We start from the raw sequence: 19546 nt of genomic DNA on the forward strand, positions 1-19546 counted from the left end.
ACAGAGGTAGCATCTGATACTTGTTTGTTTTCCAGCTTTAAGTTAATATTTTTTGCCACTGGTTTTATGTGTGTTTCAAATCTGATGATGTTCCATGCGGCCCGTGTTTTGTTGTTTGATTTGCAGATATATTCATCATTCCCCCTTTTCTTTGCCTCTTTAATAACTTTGTGGTAGATCTTACTGTATTCTTTGATATAATTTTGCATTTCTAATGATAAAGTGTTTTGTTTTTTATACAAATGTAGAAATCTTTTCCTTGCACTGGAGATTTTTATGCCCTTAGTAATCCAACTTTTGTTTCTGGTTGGTTTTAATTTATGTTGCTTTAGTGGGAAGACTGTGTCAAAATAGTACTTATATGATCCATGAAAGTTATGAAACATTCTATTTATATCTGTTTCATTAAACACTTCAGCCCATGTTCCTCACCTTATTATGTTGCAAAAGTTTGTTATAATGCCATCAGTGAAATCCCTGCACTCAGTTATTTTAATGGGAGATATTTTCTCTGAACATAATTCCAGTGATAACAACACAGAATCATGATCACTGTATCCCATCTTAACTGCTTCACTACTGTAGTGAGAAAAGGCTTCTTGAATAAAAATTTGGTCCGGTGCAGTTTTACTACGCCTAGTGATTCGTGTTGGTGTATTTACTGTGGGGATTAACTTGAAACTCTTTGTCATGTACAGTAATTCATCTTTGTAGTTTGAGGGTTTCAAAAAGTCTATGTTGAAGTCCCCACAAATGATTTTCTTTTCTTTAGTTCTACAATATTTAACATCATATCAAATTTATACAGGATTTCTTTTATGTCAGCATCAGGGGATCTGTATATAGTTGTAATAACTTGTTGAATGTCAGTAAGTTCAATAACCACCATTTCAAAGACTTTTTCTTTATTCAGTTCAGAATATGTTCGGATTGCTTTATACCTCAAATGCTGCTTTGCAAAGATAGTTCTCCCGCCATGTTTATAATAAGACCTGCAAAATGAACTGACTAGAGAAAAACCATGGATCTTTAGAGTTTCTATTTGTGGTTCTTCTAGCCAATGTTATGTTATGCAGATAACATCAACATTTAGGTCAGAACATAGTATTATTTCTAGTTCTTGCAATTTGTTAGTGAGAGACTGAACATTATGATACATTATATGAAATGGCAGAATGTTAGATTTAATTTGCTTACTGCAGCTACTGCTTTTAGTCATTTCTGATGAACCATTCACCTCCAATAAAGCCCTGACCCTGTTTATCTTGTGTTGTTCTTCTTTGCTCTGTTTTCTACTAAAAATCATTCAGGTGGGAAGGTGGTACCATCAAATGGGGATACTTTGACCAAAATTTTCAATATAAGTGTGATATCAGAACACACAAACAGTTCCTGAAACTGAATATTGTATATTGGGGGCTAGCCACCTAGCTACTGATTAATTTACCTAATAATTTTTTCATGTCACTGGTCAAAGTTACACCATGGTTGGGGGTTCGCTGGGGAGCTTCTGAAAAGCTTGGAAGGTAGGAGACGAGACACTGGCAGAAGTAAAGCTGTGAGGACGGGCTGTGAGTCATGCTTGGGTAGCTCAGTTGGTACAGCAGTTGCCCACGAAAGGCAAAGGTCCCAAGTTTGAGTCTTGGTCCGGCACACCATTTTAATCTGCCAGGAAGTTTCAACTCAACAGATCTGAGCTGGATTATGATGTTATAGTGCCTGTTCCAGTATTCCAGGTCAGCCAGCATGACAATGGACCATTTTTAATTTCCTTCAAATTTATATTTTGGACCACAGACCTCCTTCCATGGGAAACCCACCAAGCTGTTGTAAATAGCCCAAAAGGTCTGAGCTGGATTGTGATGTAATACAGCCAGTGCCAGTATTCCAGTTCTTGGATTATGATGTTGTAGAGCTCGTTCCAGTATGGGCTGGTCGCCATCTTGCATTTTTGAATTAGGATAATGTCCTACTTCAACAGGAAAGATGCTAGCACAGTTGGGCTATGTTTTGAATTGCCCATCAAAATTTGAATTTCCTGCCAAAATTTGAACTTTTGACCACTTTATGGAGGGGCAATTGACCTTTGTCAGGCAAGGGAGGGGTGGGGTTGGGAACATCTGATGACCCATCAAGTGCATCATCGATGACATCATCAGCTACATACTTTGTATAGTACCTCTACTTGTTAACCTACTCATTACTTCTATCAAGTCTTCCCATAGTGCGAGAAAAAATGGCGGGCCCCACACTTGCCTCTACTTGTTAACCTACTCATTACTTCTATCAAGTCTTCCCATAGTGCGAGAAAAAAATGGCGGGCCCCACACTTGCCACCACCTAAGCATGTTGATTAACTTTTTGGGCTATAATTTCTGTAAAGTATTTATGATTTGTAGAGTATTATTGTCTATTAGCACTCACAATGCACTCAAGTAACACCCTCTGTCTATCACCATCTGTCTATAAGTTTCTTAGCATTACATGTTGGCCCTATAGTTTCCAACATGTTATGATGCACTGATCTCCCAGGTGCATGACATGGTGCAGTCAAGTCCACACTTTTCCACTTGGTGCAGTCTCCTCACTCTAGCTTCTAGATGCTGAGATGAATGTGATTATTTCCATTTTCTTCCTTGACTGTGAGTAGGGGTTTGAGGCACCACAGGAACTGAATCTATAAGAACTGGATTATTTGTGTGTTGTTTTACAGGTTCTGAATATTCATCTTGCACCTCAGATGATTCCCCATGTTCTGTTTCATGAAGCTGATATTCTGTGTCATTTTTGACATCTTTATCATCCAACTCATCAGAATCATAAATATCTTCTCGTGCAGACTCTTCTTCTGGTAAACTGTTCAAGTAGTTCAGTAATTCTCTACACATGTGGAAACACCAATGAGCCACAATAATGAGGAGCCCTGAACTTCTGCAGAGCACAACAATATACTGACAGAGAGCAGCAAGAAACACACGTTTGCACTTCCACTGCATCAAGTAAAATGGAAAGAAAGATAGGGATGATCAGAAGAATGAAATAAAATAAGTTAAGCAGATGTAAAAATCCATTTTTGCACATGTAGAGATGATAAATGTAAAAAATACTCTGCAGACAACATAACTGGGTGCCATTTTATGATAAAAATGTTTATAGTTATCCACTTTTTGTAATAGGTTTTTGTCTTTTACAGAAGCTATAAACCACCAAATTACATTAAATACAGGCATACACTATTTATTGAATGTTAAACAATGCTCACCAGTCAGAATGACTGGTACAGACCTAATGATAAACAGAAAGTGATATTCTAGCTCTCTCTCTCTCTCTCTCTCTCTACACACACACACACACACACACACACACACACACACACACACACACACACACACACACACACACTCCCCCCCACACACACACACACATACACACACAGTGTAATGCTTTCAGGGTGTGGACATCATTATTAGCCAGATGTCCAATTCTGCCCTAGAATGAAGTGTGTGGGAAGTGTGGTTTGTGTTCCACCAGTATCACAGCAAGTGCAGATCAGGAGAACTCAATCAGTAATAATATTCTTTATGCTGCAAGACTTCTGTACAGAGGTTGATGACAGCATCCCAGTGGTCACCCAGGCAATGGTCACTATTTCAGTATAGCTCCATGCTACATGTCCAGCTCAAAGGAGTGTTTGTGTACTAAAGGCAATGATGCTTGCCTCAGCAGAAGACCACAGCTAGCGCCCCAGCTATACTATGTATGGTAGGCACCTATGGCAGCCAGCAGGCTTATGAGGCAATGACTGTGAACAGCAAGTCAGATGCACAGATGCCCAGCACTTGGCCCAGGGTTCTTGATGGTGGCTAGGGTAGCAGATGAAGACACCCTAAAGGAGGTCTTCCCTTGGTAGTCCCAGTTCCAGACCCAAAACTATCAGTTCTAGCAGTGGTTCCTACAATGTGCTAGGTGAAGTTGAAGCTGATTTGCCCCACAGAGGCAGCTGACCTAGAGGTGGTGTCAGCTGTTGTTGGACATCCCAGAGCCAATCATAGTATGAATAAAAGTGCTGGTAGGTGCTGAGTAATGAGTATGTATAGTAACTCTGCACAGCTACGGTGTGATAGGGCCCAGTCTCTAGTCATGTAGGTGACCATGAAAGTGTAGAATTGTGTCATGACATGTGGAATTTCAGCCCACCACTGTGGCAGACTGTGGTCTTGCAGCATGCTGTGCCAGCAGAATTCTAGCACCCAGTAACAAGATTTCATATTCAGCTCACCTGCCTGACTCTCAATGGGTTGTGAAGTCTGGACTGTGTTACACAAAACATCTTCCTCTTCAGGAATATTCAGTCCTCTGAATCCCTGGCTTGTTCTAAGCCTGTTAATCATTTAAAATAACCTAACACTGTAGCATCTCTGTCCTCTGACACCATTATTTACAATTTCTACATTGAGCGCCTTCTTTCTTTGTTCACTTGATCACATGGTTTATGGAGGCTGGTAGACCCACAATTGTTCAGCACTCTGGGGCTGACACACTTGATCAGTATGTAATAGACTGGAATTTTGGGTCGACAGTTGGTTCTCTAGCATTCATAGACAGAGGTTCGGACTGGGATTAAGATGGTGCCCCAGGATTAAATTACAATTACCATGACTCTGTGCTGGTACCTGCTGCAATATTACTGAATCTATTGGAACATCTGTTCCACACTTATGTGCCCCTTTCTGTGCAGCTATATGATCAATGAGTGATGTCAGTATGGAGTGATGTAGAGGATTATCAAGAAAACACAGCAGTAAATTTGTTATGTTCAGAGTCATAGCTCTTGTTATTGTTGCTGGGAGCTGAAAAGTCAGTCCCAAGATGTCACATTTTGTACCATTCAACAGTGGCCCACTGTTCCATAGCTCTAAGCACTCTGTTCCCCTTGAACATCCCTGCTCATAGCAAGTGCTGATAAGTCTAATTAGGTCACACACAGATTGTGCCCAGTAGGGTCCTGTGTTTTGGAAATATGCTTGTGCTGTGAGGATGCCTGTGGGCATCTTCTTGCTCCTGTCCCCTTGAGAAACAGCTGTATCTTGCATATATCTGTGACAGTTTGAACCATTGTCACAAAATCACTGCACACCACCCCATTCCAGTAATACAATTTCTCTAATGCTGTACCATGTACCAACTGTGTGGGTTACTTCCTCTCCCAATGTTCCATCTAAATCTACAACCTGAAAACATTAGTAGCTATACCTCACTTACAGTATATTTATAGAGAAAAATAAGCAAACACCATCTCCCACCATTGCAAAACAATAGAAATCCCCAAATTACTATACTAACAAAACACTAGAATCAATTCAGACAACCCAAAAGATATTTCCTGCACAGCTGTTAAAATATCACAAGAATGAAATTCATCCACTAATTGCAACCACCAAATTAACATCTCAGTCAAAATACATACAAATTAAAACAAAACTCATTCATCATGTGCACATAATACATTCAGACACTCTCATTATCATGGTACATGAAGCAATAGAATATAAGCACTGCTGTTCTTGCCACAGATGAGTGAACTGTGCCTGACCAACCACTGTGTCATGTATCAACTAATGGCATCATGTGGATGTGGTATGGAGGAGCGGGAGTCAACACACCTAACCCCCAGCCATTGTTGAATAAATATGGTGTCATTATGATGTGGTCGAGTATCTCCTCAGTTACTGGCATCATGAACCTGCGTGTAACCTGTTCCAGTCCTCCCACCAATGAAAAATTTCTGGCAGCATGGGGAATCAAAACCAAGTCCTCTGTATGGTAATCAATCATGCTGACTTCTCAGCTATGGAGCTGGATGTGATACATGATATGAGCTATAAAATGCATCTTATAAAACTATAAGAAAATTTAGTACACTGTCATTTCCTCTATACATTTGCTTAACTGTCTGTCTTAATGTGAAAGTGACTTGTATGCAGATTGCACAGAAGTAATCCACTCCACTTGTGTTACATTCTCCTTCCTACATCTTCCCCTTTTTTGGAAATGACACCAGTAATGGCAGTAAAGAGTCGAGTACACCCTAAGGCAGATGGATATGCCCAATATGGATGTCTCGTGTACTTGGAGGAGGTTGTAGCTTCATGTTCACTAATGAAGTATGGACCTCGGTAATAAGTGAAGAATTTGGTACCTTTCCCTCTGGGGTGTAATAGCTTGTTAACATACCAGCTGTCCTACATGGTATTCAGATAATTTAGCATTTCATTACCCCATCCACTGAAGATGTTCTGGGGCCTTTGTATTTGCTCTTTGCACTTCTGTAAGGTTGAGCCAGATAGTAGGGGATTCTATCTTTATTTTATTTCAAAAGGTTTATTTCATTCTCTTGTTATGGTCAAGCATTAGCCAGTAGATCCAGCTGCCTGTAATTTTCTCGTCCCATGGTCTGGCAGCAGCAAGTCACCACCGAGGTGGGCAATCTCAATCACGCACCTCCCTCATGTGCTGATGAGGTAATACCACTTAGGCAAAGCTGACCAAGTCATGCTTCGGAACTTTCCATGGTGCTGCTGTGGTTTTCTCGGCTCCTGGCCAATCAGGGTGGAGGAAATCGCATGGCTGCGCTGGAGGTACCCTGCTGCCCATCAGCTGAAAACGCTCTCTGCCACGCGCCCTGTGGCTGTGAACATCATCTTCTCTTCCCGGTGCTGCGGCACCGAGGACTTTGTTTCTGTAGCTGCCATGGCATTCAGACTTGTCCGAATGGCAGCCACCACTTTTCTTTAACTTCACCTAAGTTTGCTGCAAATTATGTTTTGCCCACCACTACATCTTGGCTCACCCTTGCCTTCCCAGGCCTGGCTCATGTTGTCCATTTGAATTCGCATCTGTTGGTTTTTCTGCCAATAAATGGCCTCATTTCAAGAAAAGGTGTCAGAACAATTTCTTTCAACAAATTCGCCCACCGCCTTAGCCCCTCCTAGCAGAGCCGTTCCTGCACACTTCATTCCATACCTTCTGTAAAGCTCTTGTGGAATTCCATACCTATTCTCCATTCCTCCCTACTTTAGCCTTCACTACCTCAAATAGTGAAGGCATTTTCTGGCCATATACTACCTCACAGTGTGACAGACTTGTACTCTCAGAAACCTTAGAAGAGCCTAAGATCTCCATATCAATCATTGCAAATGATTTACTAGCCTCTGTTAATCTTTGCAGTGGAATATGCTGATGGCTTAATTCAACCCACTGTGCACATGATACATGTACAGTCTTACATCTTCTTCAAGTGTCCACTGCCAATATTGTTTTGCTATATGCTGCTCCATGGTTCTTCAACCCCCATGGCTGGCTAACAAATGATCATGTACCTGTCTCAACATTTCCTTCCACAGTGTGGCTGGAATCACAAGATGGGGGTCCTTGTTTTCTTTTCTTACATAACACTCCACCATGCTGAATGAACTGTAGCTGCATAACTTGCAGTCTTCATCGGATCTTGTGCTTTCTATCACTCTGCAGCTGTGTGACCCACTCACCATAATACACAAACCTTGAGACTGAGGCCGTCTGCGTTCCCTTGTGTTCTGTCTGGTCCATGGATTACCTCAAAATTGAACTCGCTAAGCTTCAGTATCCAGTGCATCAATCTGCTTGATGGATCCTTCAAACTTAATATCCGTGTCAACACCACATACCTGTTATTACTTTTAGTATACTACAATGTGAGTAACATCAAAAGTATGTTATGCCACATATGAGGCTTAAGCATTTCCTTTTTTGTTTTAGAGTAAATTCTTTACAATGTATTCAATCAATGTGAGGAATAGGCAACTGCATGCTCTGCTCTGTCCACTTCCTAACTCAATAAACAGCTAAGCAAATTATTGCTTGCATCATATGACAATACAAATTCATAGTTTGAAAAAATCAACACTGTACAAGATCTTAACAATTCTTTTAATTTACTGACTGCATCCCTGCACTCTGATGTACAATGACACATCATTCCTTTTCTCAGTTGGTGAGTAAGTGGCCATGCTACCTCTGCAAATTTCACATTGAACTTTCTATAACAATTCAATAAAACCAAAAACTACTATAGCTCTTCCTCAGAACACAGTGCAGAAAATCTTGCATGGCCCTTACCAACTAGCATCAGTCCAGACCTCTTCATGATTAATCACATGTTTCAATACTCAGTCTTAGATGTGCTGTGCGCAACTGTCAGACACCTTCATTAACAGTAGCACTTGTTCTTCGATATCCTGAGCAAGGTCAGCAACGTCATCCAAATGTACCGTACACTTCCTTGTTTTCAAACCTTGCTAAAATCCATGTGGCAAATGCTGAAATGTGGCTGCCACATTCTTTAATGCAAATGGCATATACCAGTATTGGTAGTTACCCATAGGAACAATAAATGCATTTTTGGCTGGTCTTCCAGTATTGCTTCTAGCTGGTGATAACCACTCTTTAAGTCCATGGTGGAGTCTATCCAAAATTATCCATAGTTTCTGCTACATTTGAGATTAGATAAGCACCTGTAATCATGCGACTACTGAGTTATCTGTAACTAAAACAAAACTGATATGATTTTGAGCTATCCATACACACTCTTTTTTGGGGATGATCACCACAGGTGCTCCACCGGATTGATACTTTCCTCAATAATGCCCGCAACTGCTGATTAATGAATTCTTCAGTAGTTGGGCTAGGCCAGTTTCAGGATAGTCTGCATTTTTGCTAGATTTCCCCCTCATCTATATCATCGTTAATGATGCCATGCAACTCTGACAGATTTTGTCCCCTCCCCCATCCTTCTGACATAGGTAAACTGCTATAAGTGCAAAATGGTGCGAAAATCAAAAGGTGGTGGGAAACTCAAAAGAGCCAAATTTTGCTACACAGTTTTCCCCCACCCCTTTGACATCACTGTGGAAGTAGGACAGTTCTCCTAAGTGCAAAATAATGGGAAAAAAATATTGTGACTCGTTCATTTGGTTCTGACTGAGACAATACAAAATGGTTTCACAATAATTTATCGATGTCTTTCAGGAGATGACTTTGTGTTTTAGATTGCTTTTATGCCTGATGTGCTTTGTTAAGTTCTTGCATTCACTTCCAAAGTGCTTCTTTTTTCACTCAATTTTCTTTGATGATCTCCCCAAGGTACTTAAATTTGTGTACTTTGTTATCTTTGTATTTTATACAAATTTGTGGTGCATCACCAATTGTACTGGTCATTACTTAAGATTTCTACAACATATTTTTAAGCTAATATGTTCTATAATTTCTTGTACTTTATCAATTTTGGTCCTAGTAATGTGTATGTCATTTACATTTGTACTCCACTAGGCACCACGCAGTGTGTGACACCATCATTAGCCAACCTAATGTGTTTTCTTTGGATTTGGTTCATTTTGATTTATGTACAGATTTGGGTGTTAGCACAGTGCATTTGTATACAAACTGCATGACTGGCTCAATAACTTAACATATATGCATGAAGTTCAACAAGACTGGAACAGGAAAGGGAGGTAATGACAGTGGCACGTAAAATGCCCTCCGCCACACACCTTTGGGTGGCTTGCAGAGTATAAATGTAGATGTAGATGTAGATGTAGACATGTAAACTACATGTTTTTGGGGTACTCATCCATTTCACATAAATATTTCTGGTATTTATGATGCTAATATATCATTTATCCCATATCTCTTATATTGTATACCATAGGTTGGTTAGGAACAACAATTTAAAAAAGTTTAGAATATGCAACAATGAAAAATGATTAAGTTAAAAAATAATGTATGAAAAGGGATAAGGAAAAAATATATTATTCATTCTAAAGCTCCTTGGGCTCATTCTGATACCAGAAAACTGCCCATATAAAGTACATAGGACTAACGCTGACAGCCAAACGCTACAATAAGAATTCTTTCTTCTTAATGAGAATGAGGCAAAACAATTTTCATATCTTTGTTCGATTCTATAGAACACACCACAGTAAATCTTAACAAATAGTTCAGACACAATTAGTAAATATTTTGTTTCAAAAAATGAGCAAATCAGTAATAATGGTTAGTGAGTATGGGAAAGATTAGTTTAAGAATACCATACATGGATAATCTTTATTTCAGTCTGAACATGCTAGAAAATTATATCACATGTCATTTTACACTTCATAAAAAATAATCATCACTTCAAGGTCTCTAGCAAGATCCAAATTCTTCCCTCCAAACTTCATATTTTGCAATGTCTCCTGCTGATACACTTTTTTTACATCTTGTTAATGCTTCATCAAAATCCTGCATAGTTACTGGTAGATCAACATCTTCTTTCTTGATTTTCTTAATTTCTTCTGGACTCCTGCCACATATTTTATGCCTCATTGCCATAAGGGCAGCATCCCTGAGAAGAGCACACAAAACATGAATAATTACACAAAGGTTTAATTTACTGTTTCAGGATCAAGTGGGGTGGTTTTTTTAGTAACATTCCATGCATTTTATACTGAGCTCTGGAATCTATAACACATTAGAATCCATAACTCAGTACCACAACATAGGTGACCTTCTGCCATTTGTGTTTGAATCCTCAGCATCAATTTGCATCTGAGTCAGTACTCAAATGTCTGGTACAACTAAACTGAGCAAGCATTATTTTCTCTGATCTTGCCCGCTTCAAGTTTCTATACCATTCTGACAAGAGCAATGATTGTCACTGCAAAGCACAACAGGTAATTAGTACTGGTTCATAAGCATCATGTGTCAGAAATATCAAGTGCTACAGTCTGATGTGACACCAGTTACTGTTTGTTATCACTTATTGTGTTCACTAGAGGCTGTGAGATAGACAGTGATATATTACAACTGTCCAACTGTACCATTTATTGCTATTTCATTGCATGATATACACTGCAATTTTTCACCATTTTAAATCCAATGTTTACTTAACACACAGCTTGTTGAAAAGCTATGATCTCTATCCATTGGCCTGCAATGTCATCTAAGTTGTAACCCATTGAGAATACTTATTATGTGATGAGGAAAAATTCCTTTCACTGTAGATAGAAACTGAAATTGCCAGAGAAATAGTGGAATGTGTTTTTATTTATTTATTCTGATACACATTCCATTTATCCATTATTGTGTGATCACACATGCTTGTGGAATGACTTGAAACTGTTAACTCATTTTGTATGTTTATGTCAATACAGAGTTTAAAATGTAAATTTCAGATATTACCTAAACACAGCCTTTGATTTATAAAATACAGTAACCATCTTTATAACTTACAGGACACAATGTGATTTATAAGATCTAATTAAAGAAGAAAGAGACAATAAAACAGCAAAACACAGGTAGATATGGAAAATGCTCTTACCTGTGTCTGTTAAAGAATTTGTCTAGAGAACAGAAACTTTTTCAAGATGAAACTGCTCCAGCTTACTTTTAAATATTCAGTTACTGCCTTGTAGGGATTTAATATGACTTGGAGGTGAGTTCAAGATTTTTGTGCTAGTGCATTTTACACATTTTTGCAGTAGAGAAAATTCTTCAAGTTTTATTGTATGCCACATTTCCTTCTTGTGTTATGGCGATGGCAGTACTCATTCATTTATTTCATATTGAGAAGTATTGTGACGCATGAATGGCACGATCAAAAAGAGATTTTGAGAGGTAGTAATTAATATCTCTATTTGCTTCAAAAGATTAGGACATGAAATTTTTAGAGGCAGTCCACACACCACTCTGACAATCTTTCTCTGGATGATAAAGACTTTTTTCAGTATCAGTGAACTGCCGCACAAGATGAGCGACTGGAAGTAACCAAAATAAGCAGATTTTGAGACGTTGATGTCTCAGAGTTGGGAGATTATCCTTTTCAAGATTTGAAGGATGTGATGTTCACAGTTAAACCTGTTATTCATTAGTATGCCTAATTATTTCAAACAATATGCCCACTGTATCTGATGGCTCTCAAGTGCAGTGTTAATTTCTTATGGGCTTTCCTGATTAGAATGGAGGTAAATATAATTGGTTTTGATGAGGTTTATTGTCAGGGAATTTACTGTGAACCAGTTCAGAACATCTGCAAGTAATAATACGGCATTAAACTCTACATCTGTGGATGTTTTATAGTGTATCACAATGCTTGTGGATAAGAAATAGCAGGTGACTGAGGACAGAGTCTTGTAGGGCTCCATAATTTACCATTCCCCATTTGGACTCCAGCCCTCTTACCTACATGTTAATCCCATCTGAGATTATTTTCTCTTGTCTGTCATGTAGGTAGGATTTTAGCCTGTGGCTCAATTGTCCTCTGATTCCATACTGGCATCCATAATTCATGCTTCATACTGCGCAGAATTTTTCCTCTTTGAAAGTTAAACAAGGCTGCTTGTTGTCTGTCGGACTTATTAACTCTAATTTGTTATATGATATATGAGAAAATGATGGTTTCATGAAGTAGCTTAAATCATAACAGTGAGCAGTGATTTATTCATATAATGGTCTATTATGTTACAGAGATAAGTGTGACCTGTTGTTATTTATGAAATGAAATTACTGTGTCAACCATTAGCAGTTGGGTCACTGTTACATGAGCTGCCATGCAGCATGACTGACAGTAGTACAGAATATTCAAAGTCTTTCAGTTAATACTATTACTAATATGTTTAACTACTTTATTTAGTATTTTATTAGTGACAGTCTACATTTATAAGCAAGAATATACTGATCATTCATGTAATTTTCTGTGAGTCAACCACTGGCATAAAAACTTGATCATAACAGGGATATTACTAATTGCCTTGTGTAATGCTGAGGTAAACACAGATGGATGCCACTCATAACATGGTATTGTGATCACTGGCCTATTTATTTATGTCTCATGATGTGTGTGTTGTTCAGGTGATCTCCAAGATGCCAGTATGTTCTGGTGCATCATTTAACATAATGAAACAAGAAGCCTGATTTATTAGAGAAGATAACACATTTCTCTTACATTATTTTCTAAGGTGAATCCTGTAATGCTGAATGACATAATATGTATTGGTGTCAATGGATAAATTAGTGCACACACATGGGTGCAGAAAGACATGAGCAATCATGAATCATGAATTGTGTGCTCTCCAGCACTATTATCTCCTCCAGCACTGTTTCATTTTTCAAGCCATGTCACATCTGTGATATTCACTGGAAAATCATATTTGTCAAGTTGCTTTGGTTATCAGCTTCCCTCATTTAAATGGAAGAAAGATGGTCATAATGTTCTGCCTTAGTAGTGTACTTTGATTTTCAACAAATTGTATTTTACTTACCTACATACATTACTTATGTCTGATCCTGTGTAGCCCTTAAGGCTGTCAGCAACTTTGTTAGTATCTAGAGGAGGATCAACATTTACTCCTTCTAGGCATAGTTTCACCAAGGCAGATCTTGTTTCATCTGAAACAACATGAAGCATCCTGACATCAGTAATGACAATCTGTGTAAAAAAGGGTCCATTACACAAAGTCTGTGAAAGAGAAATTGGAAAGGAAGAAACTGCCACATACAAATAATATAGGATTTATTCTGTGTAATGAAGGCGAATTAATTCTCATCAGTAACACAGACTGTGTGGATACACCAAACTCTTTACGACATCCACTGTCTCTAAGTCAGTTTACGGAATGTGCTCAAATGATGCAGTGGGTTTAAGATACATAACATAGTCTTCACTGTCCAGTAGAACAAACTCTGCATATACTCTGTGTAGAGTAATTTGTTTTCAAAATTATTTTATACGCATAACATCCTCAAGATCACTACACAAATCTTGGAAGAGAGCCAACAGGTGGATAATTTACTCCTTCCTGTGCATTGCTAGGTTTGTATAAATGTTAGGAAATGTCATTTTTCACTGTTGTATTATATTTATGAAAGATACTGCTGTTTCTGTTTCAACTGCTATTGATTAATGTCAACAAACTTCCTTTCACTGTCATTTCCTGTTGCATTTTTCACTATGAACGTACTATTTTTTGCTCCATTAAAATTTTTCTTTATTGTGGTAATGGAGGATGTCCGTGAAGAACTGTGAGACGTACTCCAACTGCCAGTATTGGTGTGGCGTACACGTGGTATTATTGTACTGAAATACGTGAGTTAGGGGCTTGTGGTTGGTGAAAATTACAAAGGGATGAGCTTCTACTGATAGGCGGCAGAATTTTACTGCCTTGAACAATGCAAGCAACTCACAATCCTTAGCACTCCATGTGTGTTGCCACTCTGAAAGCTTCCATGAGAAGAAACTGAGCATCTGCCAGCTGCTGCCAATGCGCTGTTGAAGCACTGCACCTATAGCTGTCTGGTTAGCATTCATGACCACAGCCAGTTGAGCGTCGTGCACCAGGTGAGAGAGCAGTGTCACTTCTGCAAGGCTTCGTTTGGAGTTAATAGATCCTCTCTCCATTGCATACTACCAGTTAACAAGGGTCTCTCCCTTCAAGGTAGGAAAAAATGGTTCAAATGGCTCTGAGCACTATGGGACTTAACATCTGTGGTCATCAGTCCCCTAGAACTTGGAACTACTTAAACCTAACTAACCTAAGGACATCACATACATCCATGCCCGAGGTAGGATTCGAACCTGCGACCGTAGCGGTCACGCAGTTCCAGACTGAAGTGCCTAGAACCGTACTGCCACACTGGCCGGCTTCAAGGTAGGACCACGTAGCACCACAGTCAGAGGTTCCAGCAATGTGGTGGCATTAGGCAGATGGCACCGATAAAAATTTGTCATGTCAAGATAGTGGCGTAAGCCTTTGTGTGTCTGTGGGTGCACCTTGTTCAACATCCCCTGCACCTTACCCAGTAGTGGCTCTGAGTAAATGCCCTTGAAACTCAATTTGTGTGACCCCAAACATAATTTTTGAGGGATTAATGACTATGCCGGCCTCGCTCAGCCACTGAAAGATGGTCGTTATGTGGCAGTGATGGCATTCAGATGACTTTGAATAGATGAGGATATCAGTGAGGTACATAAAATACCACAAATATGCCTCGTAAAATGCCATCCAGTAAATGCTGCTATGTCTGGGCAATATTCTGTAGACCGAATGACAAGTATAAGCTTTCAAAAAGAATGAAGGGCATTATAATTACTGTTTTCTGAATGTCTTCAGGTACCACAGGGATCTGCATGAACACCTTCGTGCAGTTAATTTTGCTAAGTATAACAGAGCCCACCAAGGCGTGGCTACAATTCTATAGGCGTGGTTTGAGGTATCGGTCTGGCACCGTTTGTGCATTTAATGTAGGTAGTCTCCTCATGGGCATGGCACAGCCGACTTCCTTCCCCGTCCTTCCCTAATCCGATGAGACCGATGACCTCGCTGTCTGGTCTCCTTCCCCAAAACCAACCAACCAACCAATCTCCTCATGGGCACCAAAAATTATCTATCTTTGGCACAAATTGCAAGGCAGAGGACCATTGGCTACATGGTGGACGAACAATGCACTGTCAAAACACGGCCTCGAACTCAGCCTTTACTACAGCAAGTCACTCGGGTGCAAGTTGATGTGGACAGCATGAGGTTGGTGGTCCACATGTAGTCATAATGTGGTGGACTGCTGAATGTTCGACATGCCTCAGTGCACAAGGCAGACAAGTGCGCTCTGGAAATTTGTCCAGTATATCTGCATATGGTCTGGGGAACTTCACTAGTTTAACACTGAACGAGGCAGCCAGCTGTTACTGTAACTCTATTTTCAAATTTGTTGTCAAATCAGAAGGGCACTTGTAATGTCAGCTAATATGTTGTTGTGACCAAGGAAATTCGCACCCCGGATTGGTTTGTTGACATCAGCCACAACAAACTTACAAGGAAAGGTGCGACACAGTCCAGGATCCAAATTTCTGTGACAAGTGCTGTACATTTTTATTGTTGAGTTGTTTGCCACCATAAGAGATTGTCTAGGCCTTCCAGCAAGCTCTTAGCATAAATCAAGGGGAAAGAGACAGATTGGAACCCATGCAGATGAGGTACTTCACGCTGCTAGGCCATTCCATTTTGAGGAGATGCCTGGATATTGCACTGCAGCTGGGTGAACCTAGGCCCATTTGCAGCTGGTATTTGGGTGCAAGCAGAGAGGCCGACACTTTGTCGCTTTATAGCTAAAGCAGGAATGATACCAGCAGTGCCCACTCAGCTGATGCTCTAATGTTGTCGGCTTACCACCAGAATGGCTGGTAACACGCTGATGGTGGTGGGAGCCAGATCGGTGGTATCGAAATCTGTGCCACTATGGGGACTGCTGCTCTCTGTTTGTGAGTGTGCCAACTGGTCGACCTGTGTACTGCCACCTTTGCAGCCAGGTCTCGAACTAGGTAGGGCAGGTTGGCATCTGTACTGGTAACTACGGGAGACACATATCACAACAAAGCCAAATTTGCAGGCACGGCAACAGCATTGTAGGCTGCCACGGCGGTGGTATTGGGTGTTGTTGCCGGTGCGTCACACACCCTATCAGCCAAGTTCATGACAGTGTCCAGCTGCATTTCTGTTTGTGCAGCAATGGCTGCTTGCACTTGTGCTGGAAGGCTGCGCATCCAGACAGCACGCAATAGCAAGTCTAGGACCATGTCGGACTGTGCGAGGCTCTGAAAATGGCGCAGGAACTGCGATGGCCTCCTGTCATTGCACATTGAAATAAGCAGTTCTCATAATATGCAAAGATCAGCACATTCCTCAAACTGGGGAACTATCAAGAATGGGGTTCCACAAGGGTCAGTCTTGGGTCTGTTGTTGTTCTTAATATATATTAATAACTTGCCATTCTATATTCATGAAGAGGCAAAGTTAGTTCTCTTTGCTGATGATACAAGTATAGTAATCACACCTGACAAACAAGAATTAACTGATGAAATTGTCAATAATGTCTTTCAGAAAATTACTAAGTGGTTCCTTGTAAACGGACTCTCACTGAATTTTGATAAGACACAGTAGATACACTTCCGTACAGTAAATGGTATGATGCCATTAATAAATATAGACCTTAATCAGAAGCATATAGCTAAGGTAGAATATTGAAAATTTTTAGGTGTGTCCATTGATGTGAAATTAAATTGGAAGAAACACATTGATGATCTGCTGAAACTTTTGAGTTCAGCTACTTATGCAATAAGGGTCATTACAAATTTTGGTGATAAACATCTTAGTAAATTAGCTTACTACGTCTATTTTCACTCATTGCTTGCATATGGCATCATATTTTGAGGTAATTCATCACTGAGGAATAAAATATTTATTGCACAAAAGCGTGTAGTCAGAATAATAGCTGGAGTCCACCCAAGATCATCCTGCAGACATTTATTTAAGGATCTAGAGATATTCACAGTAGCTTCTCAGTATATATACTCTCTTATGAAATTTGTTATTAACAACCAAACCCAATTGAAAAGTAATAGTAGTGTGCATAACTACAATACTAGGAGAAAGGATGATCTTCACTATTCAATATTAAATCTAATTTTGGCACAGAAAGGGGTGAATTATACTGCCACTGAATTTTGATAAGACACAGTAGATACACTTCCGTACAGTAAATGGTATGACGCCATTAATAAATATAGACCTTAATCAGAAGCATATAGCTAAGGTAGTCTTTGGTCACTTACCAAATAGTATCAAAAGTCTGACAGATAACCAACAAGTATTTAAGAAGAAATTAAAAGAATTTCTGAATGACAACTCCTTCTACTCCATAGAGGAATTTTTAGATATAAATTAAGAAAAAAAGAAAAAAAACCAAACAAAAAATTATTAAAAAAATTAAAAAAAAACAAAAAATAAAAAAGTTGTTATATTAACTTAATTATGTTGTTAAATTAACTTAATTATGTCATGTATTGGAAAATTTGACTCGTTCCACATCATTACAAAATATCGTATTCATGATCCATGGAACTAGTATTAATCTAATCTAATCTAATCTCTCCTGTTGTCGCAGCAACTGATTCACCTGTTGTTCCCGCAGTGATGCAATTCACCTTATTAACTCCTCTGTTAGTCACTTATATGAAGACTATGTCGGCGTGGTGGTGATATCCCACACTTTGGCTGCATAGTCTTGATCTAGCTGGCTCATGACATGTCCAAATTTGGCGAGGTCACAGGTGATGTTGCTCATGAAAACTGCCTCCACTTGGCTGAACCACATGATTGGGCCACGGGGCCAAATGGAGGGCAGCCTAACCAAAACACACATCCTGTGCTTTCTGCCACTCCCGTAAACTTGTTCTCCAGTCTCTGGTTGCGCACTAGCAGCTCAAGTATTGTCTGTTGTACACTGTCTATTGTCTTTTGCAGTTCTTCCAAAGCTGTCACCTTGCTTTAGCGCCTAGTTCACGAAGTTTTGTTCGTGAACTCACTCTTCATACGCGAGGACGAAAGCGTTAGATCACTTGTGGTTCTGCATCACTCACACTGATGAAAGTTCATCACCGCGTATTTAGCGTAGCGATCGTGTTGGGGTCACCAGTGAAGCGGGAACGTGTGGGTATCGCCGCTTACATGTCAGTTGTAGAGTGATCCGACTTTACTGACACCCACGCACTTTGTTCGACGGTGTGGTAACAGGAAATTGATAAGTACACTTTCCGAAAATTATTTTGTCAAATGAGTAAATGAACAAGTGACAAAAATGAAATTGATTCGCAATGTCCATTAACCGTCGATCGCGATAATTGTCTTTGCATAACAGTTCCGCTCGAACACCGACCCCAGACGGTGTACCCTCCTCGGTGACGAGCGTGTCGTCTGGTTGTGTGAGGGCAGGAGAACAGTGGAAGCATGTCCGGAACAAAACGAATCTTTTTCTCGTGATCGTGGGGGTGCTGTGTGTTTCGCAGACATGATGAAGCAAAGGGAGAATGAAAAACAAAGATCCTTATGAGTCTGTGGGGAGCTCGCGTTAAGCTCGACCCTCCTGATCCGCGGACTGAAATTACAGAATCTCGAAATTCGCGTCTGTACTATACGACAGCTCAGTTCGCACTGCCGTTGCTTCTTCTGCTGACTCGCATGTGTGCGTGCCACGTGGGACCGTCGTGACAGCTCTGGTCCTTTCACGCATTTTTGCGGCACCCCTTCCACAGACGCACCTGGAGCGATATTAGTTTGTTTTATTCACAGTGCATAGTTTAATTTTTGTTCCCACGTATTTCTTCGAAAAAGTGAATTGTACCTTTGTATTTTACTTTCTAGACTAGTGTTTACTATCTTAAGGTTTTTTGTATAAGTCTTAGTGCATTATCTTTGTGGGAGCCAACATTCTAGTGCAGTTTTGCCCCGTCATAAGCACTACAGTTATGTGATTCAATTTGGATCTCGTGAACACTGGAGACAGTTCTCGCATAGTCAATGTCCGGTAGTCTCAGCAGAGCGATGTGTGTGTAGTGGGAGGGGGGGGGGGGGTTGAAATTCACATTAGGGGGACTTCCGGTAACATGACCTCGATTCTCTGCCATGACATTTGGAGCACTGCA

The 19546-nt window shown here is 40.0% G+C and overlaps 1 protein-coding gene across 1 annotated transcript in view; it reads right to left on the reverse strand.

The window, feature by feature from the left end:
* Positions 1-10221: 10221 nt before the first annotated feature.
* The window catches only part of LOC126470860 (katanin p60 ATPase-containing subunit A-like 1), a 56073-nt gene continuing 46748 nt past the window's right edge, over positions 10222-19546 (reverse strand). Inside the window, exons 6-7 of the mRNA XM_050098876.1 lie at positions 13335-13461; positions 10222-10420 (exon numbers count right to left, since the gene is read on the reverse strand). Coding sequence (XP_049954833.1) covers positions 10222-10420; positions 13335-13461 — 326 coding nt within the window. The remainder of the gene's footprint in view (positions 10421-13334; positions 13462-19546) is intronic.

The sequence above is a fragment of the Schistocerca serialis genome, chromosome 3 (assembly GCF_023864345.2).
Source record: "Schistocerca serialis cubense isolate TAMUIC-IGC-003099 chromosome 3, iqSchSeri2.2, whole genome shotgun sequence".
Classification (NCBI taxonomy): Eukaryota; Metazoa; Arthropoda; class Insecta; order Orthoptera; family Acrididae; genus Schistocerca; species Schistocerca serialis.